At 39.1% G+C, this 5,613-nt stretch overlaps 1 protein-coding gene across 1 annotated transcript in view; it reads right to left on the reverse strand.

Moving 5' to 3' along the window:
* w (eye pigment precursor family transporter white) overlaps nucleotides 1-2,011 on the reverse strand; it is a 164,296-nt gene extending 162,285 nt beyond the window's left edge. The window contains exon 1 of the mRNA XM_067101891.1: nucleotides 226-2,011. Coding sequence (XP_066957992.1) covers nucleotides 226-375 — 150 coding nt within the window. The 5' untranslated portion in view covers nucleotides 376-2,011. The remainder of the gene's footprint in view (nucleotides 1-225) is intronic.
* Between the last annotated feature and the right edge of the window lie 3,602 nt (nucleotides 2,012-5,613).

Raw genomic sequence — 5,613 nt, forward strand, 5'->3', positions numbered from 1 at the left:
CGGATGACAATCGCTGTGAAATTAAATCAGCATTTCCTTGTTTTTACAAGCAGTTATTTTAGTAAAAATGATCTCCAAAGTCTGTTACGCGTTAGTGGTTCTCAGTGACATTTTCCTCATCTTGCATCTGATTCGCTGCAAACATAAAGTAAACCCCTGAAATCCGAGTAATGAAGTTGAAGTTTCTTTTTTGCATGCAGTTATTGAAGTAAGAGACCGACTCACCTGGTCAGTTTCGGGAGTGGGAACTTTGATATCCACACCTCCAGATCCGCCCCTCTTGCTGCTGCTGCCGTTGGTGGAGAGTCCTCGGCGTAACTCTAAGGTGTCATATCTCTTGGATTCGCTGCTGAGCAATCCCTTCTTTTCTTCCATTATTTCGTCGTTATTTTGGGAAAGCGACTGGAGACATACAGCTTTCTTTTTCTCTTTCCCTTAATGTTCAGTAAAGGGACAGCGCTAACCTCTTTGGTATACAAAGCATAATAATCTAGTTTTGCTTCTCTCCAGTTTCTCATTCCAGGTAAGTTCAATTTCAATTCCCTTTCCCAGGCTGTTATGCGTATCAGCTGAATCTGGTTATTACGTTATAAAAGTCCGTATCTTACCAAAAATTAAGTTCCGTTTCAACAGATTTTCAGTCAGTGGTAGTAGAAACAAACATGATTCAAGACAATAACGGAAAAATTATAATATTTTCATTCCCCGTTAGGTGAATCAACGAGGTTTACTGTACATAGGTGTGAACCATATGTGCAAGATACACGCACGAACTCATAGACGTGTAGGCCGGTCAGTGTTGCCGTACACAGAGGCCGATGTAAGACGAAACCCGTAAGACGCGAAGTCATACAAGGCTTTCACGTGTACAAACAGCCCCGTGAAGTCGGGTCGTCAGCGGTTGTTCGTTAAGTAGGTTAACGTTTCTCAGTGTGCACAAGTCATCTCGCAAGCAAACACAACAAGCAGACTGGCAAACGTTTGTGAAGCCTTCCGAATCGAACGCACCCACAAAACCCGTCACGTGATGAAAAGATCCCCCCGGGTATGATGTGTAATCCGGGTATGTGGTACAGCTGTTCCCACAGTCCCTTAGGGCGCGATGAATGATAAATGCATCGAGCGCAATCTCTTGTACATTAACCTTCTTTGTAGATTTTGATCGAGGATTTGGACGGAAAAGAAGACCCTCTGGACGGTATTTTCAGTTTTAAGTCATTTAACAGAGTATGGTTTCAGCCTTACAGAGATACGAGTCATTTTCGTTTGTTTCCAAAGGGAATGAGAAACAAAGCATAACTTGAATTAAATGAATTTGCTTTTCATACCCTGGAAAATCTCTTCCACATCTGATTTTAGAATTTGTTGTGATGTACTGGTAAATAAAGCCCCATTATTGCAATTAATTTTCTACAGGTTTTATGTTGATCTTGTCAAGTTTTCCACTGTGCCTCAGATAGGCTCCCACTAACCTTCCACAAAACGGAATAATGTTGTCTTTCTCCACTACTTTTTAAATTTGGGCGGGAGCGGAGGAAGGAGCCGTGAGATATCGGGTACGCTGATAAAATCATATAAATTTCACGACTGTTAAAAGTAATAGGTGTCAAGATTTTATGATTCGCGACTGTTCATTTTAATGTACTCCAGCCACCATTCAAAGAGAATTTCTCTGACGATTCCTTATAGTTATTAGCACCTTCTTGCAAACAGATCCATTAAAGAACATCTGCACCAACTGAAAATCACGTGAATCCCTTTTCCCTCGCTGACAGAAGGCTGAAGGGCGATTTCAACGCACACTAAAGATAGAGTCGGGTACTCAATTCATTCCCTTTTATAAAGGAACACATGGGCGGTGTCGTGTGATGCCGTGGGCGTGTAGCACGGCCTCATTGGACAATTCACGAAGAGCCTCATCGCATCTCACAGAGAAAAACGAAATAGTTCCAGTATCGGATCCCCAGATGTAACTTTCAATGCAACTCATCCAAAGAGAAGCCACTTCGCTACTGGATTACGCAGACGTCGCAAGAAGGTCCGTCAGACGTGTGCGCATAGCTTGCGGTCAGCTTTTGCGCATACTCTGTCCGACGAGTCTCAGGTGACACCAGAATCGTCACCGGCTGCAGCAACGAAGTCTTCCTTGCCTTCATCTCTGTTCTTCGTCATCACACGCGATCTTTTCATTTCTATCTTCGTCATTCTTTCCTGGTCTGATGATGCACGTTACAGCGTTTGTGTAGCATTACCAGCAATTTCCTTTTTAACTAAATTTTGAATGTTACTTCGTTATAAGTTAAAAAGCTCAACTAGCTGACTTTCGTTTCCGTAATGCCAGTTGATTCTTTCAATGAACTAACCATGCTAAATGGCATCGTCGTGAAAATGCAATTCTTTGTTTATTAATTAGACTAATACTTATTCAAATTTCCTTGGGATAAAAGAAAGATGCGTATGACCCCGAATGATTAATTATCACAGCAAAGCTGTGAGCACAGCATCTAACCGCTTGTTTTATGGAGATTTTCAAGTCCTCTCGCAATAAGTAATTGTTCTTTGTGAGAGGTTTCTTACATTATTTGTACTAATGCAGAATCTCGGAGTGGGTGGACATGTATTAGGATAACTTCAAGATTTCCTTGCAGGGAAGCAGCACTAAACTCAGTTTTTTTTTTTTTTTTTTACCGAGGCGCATTTGCACTCACTCGCAGGGGTGCCCTTATAGCTCGGAAAAGTTTCCTGCTAGCTGATTGGTTGCAAGTATTTTGTCCGAATAGCATTATTGTTTTTAAATAATTACAAAGCAATGTGATTCGAAACTTATTTACTAACATAAATTTCTTCTTCCTCAGATATATGTTTTGTCAAGAAATAATGTTAACGAATAAAGAGATTATAAAGTATTTTGATGGTAAGTCTAAATTTAATAACAACACCTGCCGAAGTCAACAACAGGAGCTTGTTTTCGGATGCACGCTGCATAATTTTTTTTACTTTTCACAAATTTTAACACCAACTGGGATAAATTACACTAAGCATAAGAAAAACACGTTATTATATTTGAATACCAGAATCTACTAAAAACATGGAATTAATAAAACTTCCGGGGAGGTAAAAGGAACATCCTGTGGCGGCCTGGCGGGAAAACTATCCCAGCTGTGTCATTGCAGCATTTTCCTGATTTATGTCATTGCAGCTTTTTCCTGAATTATGTAAGTGTTGAAATCAGTGTTATGTTATTGAGATTACTTTAATGGTTATATCTGCAATTAAATAGTTTCTATGCTTCTCTTTGTAGGTGCACACTAATAGAAATATATTTCGCAGAAATTAACAACTTACTCTTTCATGGAAGTTACAGCAGACAATGCGAGATAAGAAAACTTTTTATTTTCCTGTTTTGCGTTCTGTTCAGGACACATATAAGGTTAACACGAGTTTCTGCAGATATTCTGAGAAGTAAAAGAATATGTGACTGAGTAGAAAATGTACTATACACATACATTTTAAGGATTAGTAGGCTATAGGCGTCTACTGTCAAATACCGAGGCGGGGATGGAAGGGAGAGGGAGGGGTATCGCTGTTGTAACTTGGTGAAATCATGAATTCGTTTAATTGTGATTTTTACGCAATTTATGGAACACTACAGTATCCTCAAACCGAAAATAGAATCTATACCGTTACGACAAAATTAGCGAACCCTTTCTATACGGACTTAAATCATAGGCCTACATACACCTAGCCTAACTTATATCAAGCATCAGCTACTGTTACTGTTACTCTTTACCTTAAAAAGATAAGCAAAATTTATTTCAATTGTCAAAAAATGGTGTAAGACACATAGACAGAGGCTGGCCTAGTTTGAAATGTGTGCAAGAAATAAAGCCAAAATAAGGGAAGTAAATTATTATGTAAAAGAAAAAATAGCCTCTTCACATTTATCATCATATTTATCATAATGATATAACAAAAGGCTTCAGCACAAAAGCCTATAAAAGATGATATGTATCTGAAAAGTTTTCTTGCCCATCAACATTTGCTGGCATGTGGATATCATATGAATAGCTAGGCCTACCTATCTAGGTAATTTTATCTAAATTTTATCTAAAGTCGCAGCGCAGGCTGTTCCTTTTACCTCCCCGGAAGTTTTCACCAATAGCGAGTTTTATTAATTCCACGTTTTTAGTAGATTCTGGTATTCAAAGAAAGTTTATAATAACATGTTTTTCTTATGCTTAGTGTAATTTATCCCAATTGGTGTTAAAATATGTGAAAAGTAAAAAAATTATACAGCGTGCATCCGAAAACAAGCTCCTGCCATTGACTTCGGCGGGTATTGTTATTAAATTTAGACTTACCATCACAATACTTTATAATCTCTTTATTCGTTAACATTATTTATTGACAAAACATATATCTGAGGGAGAAATTTAGGTTAGTAAATAAGTTTCGATTCACATTACTTTGTAATCATTTGAAAACAATGATGCTATTTGGACAAAATACTTGCAACCAATCAGTTAGCAGGAAACTTTTCTGAGCTAAAAGGGCACCCCTGCGAGTGAGTGCTGATGCGCCTAGGTAAAAAAAAAAAAAAAAAAAAAAACTGAGTTTAGTTGCTGTTGGAGGGTTCTTTAGCGAAGCAATACCCATCGCGTTTGGTGTTTCACAAGGTAGTGTTCTTGGTGCGCTGTTATTTTTGTTGCATACAAGTGGTGTGGTTGTTTGCCTGGAAAACAAGATTGTTCAGTATGGCCGATGATGCAACACTTATGGGTGCAGCGAAGTCTCCACTTATGAGAAATGAAGCTGCCCTTTGTCTCAGTCGTGACATGGGGCGGATTACTGAGATGTGTTGTCGGTGGGGTATGAGGCTGAACGCGAAAACAATATTGATTAATAGACCTTGTACTAATTTTTCACCTCATCCTCCCCTTCAAGTGGATGGGATTCTGCTGAATGAGTCTGAAGTTTTAACTATAGTTTGTGTAACTTTTTATTCGCATCTTACTTTTGAGAAACATCTAATGAAAGTGTCAGCAAATGCCGCGCGGAATTTTAGTATTGTACGTAAGGCCTCCTATATTTATAACAATAAAAAATCTTTGCAACATGTTTTACAGTAGGTCATTTTTGCTTCCTTCGCTAGAATACCGTCCTCCGATGTCGATGTCTGCTTCTGCCAGACATTTAACTCTTTTAGACAGAGTGGTTCGTGGCGATAGGTTTCTGTTTCCCAACATTAGCAGTTATGACTTGGACCATCGACGGAAGGTTTCCTGTTAGTTTTTCATAAATTGTATTTTAACAGAACTTCCGCTATCACAGCCGACCCTTGATCCTCTTTTCGTACCAAGAATGGCCAGATTTGCTGCTGAACAGCAACAATGCCCAGTAAATGCGCCACGCTGTCGAACTTCTCAATTCCAGAGGTCTTTTATTCCTCACACGGTTGGAAAAATAAATAAGTATACCTTAGTTTATCCAGACCACTGAGCTGATTAACAGCTCTCCTAGGGCTGGCCCGAAGGATTAGATTTAGGCCTATTTTACGTGGCTAAGAATCAATTGGTTACCTAGCAACGTGACCCACAGCTTATTGTGGAATCC

The sequence above is a fragment of the Macrobrachium rosenbergii genome, chromosome 58 (assembly GCF_040412425.1).
Source record: "Macrobrachium rosenbergii isolate ZJJX-2024 chromosome 58, ASM4041242v1, whole genome shotgun sequence".
Classification (NCBI taxonomy): Eukaryota; Metazoa; Arthropoda; class Malacostraca; order Decapoda; family Palaemonidae; genus Macrobrachium; species Macrobrachium rosenbergii.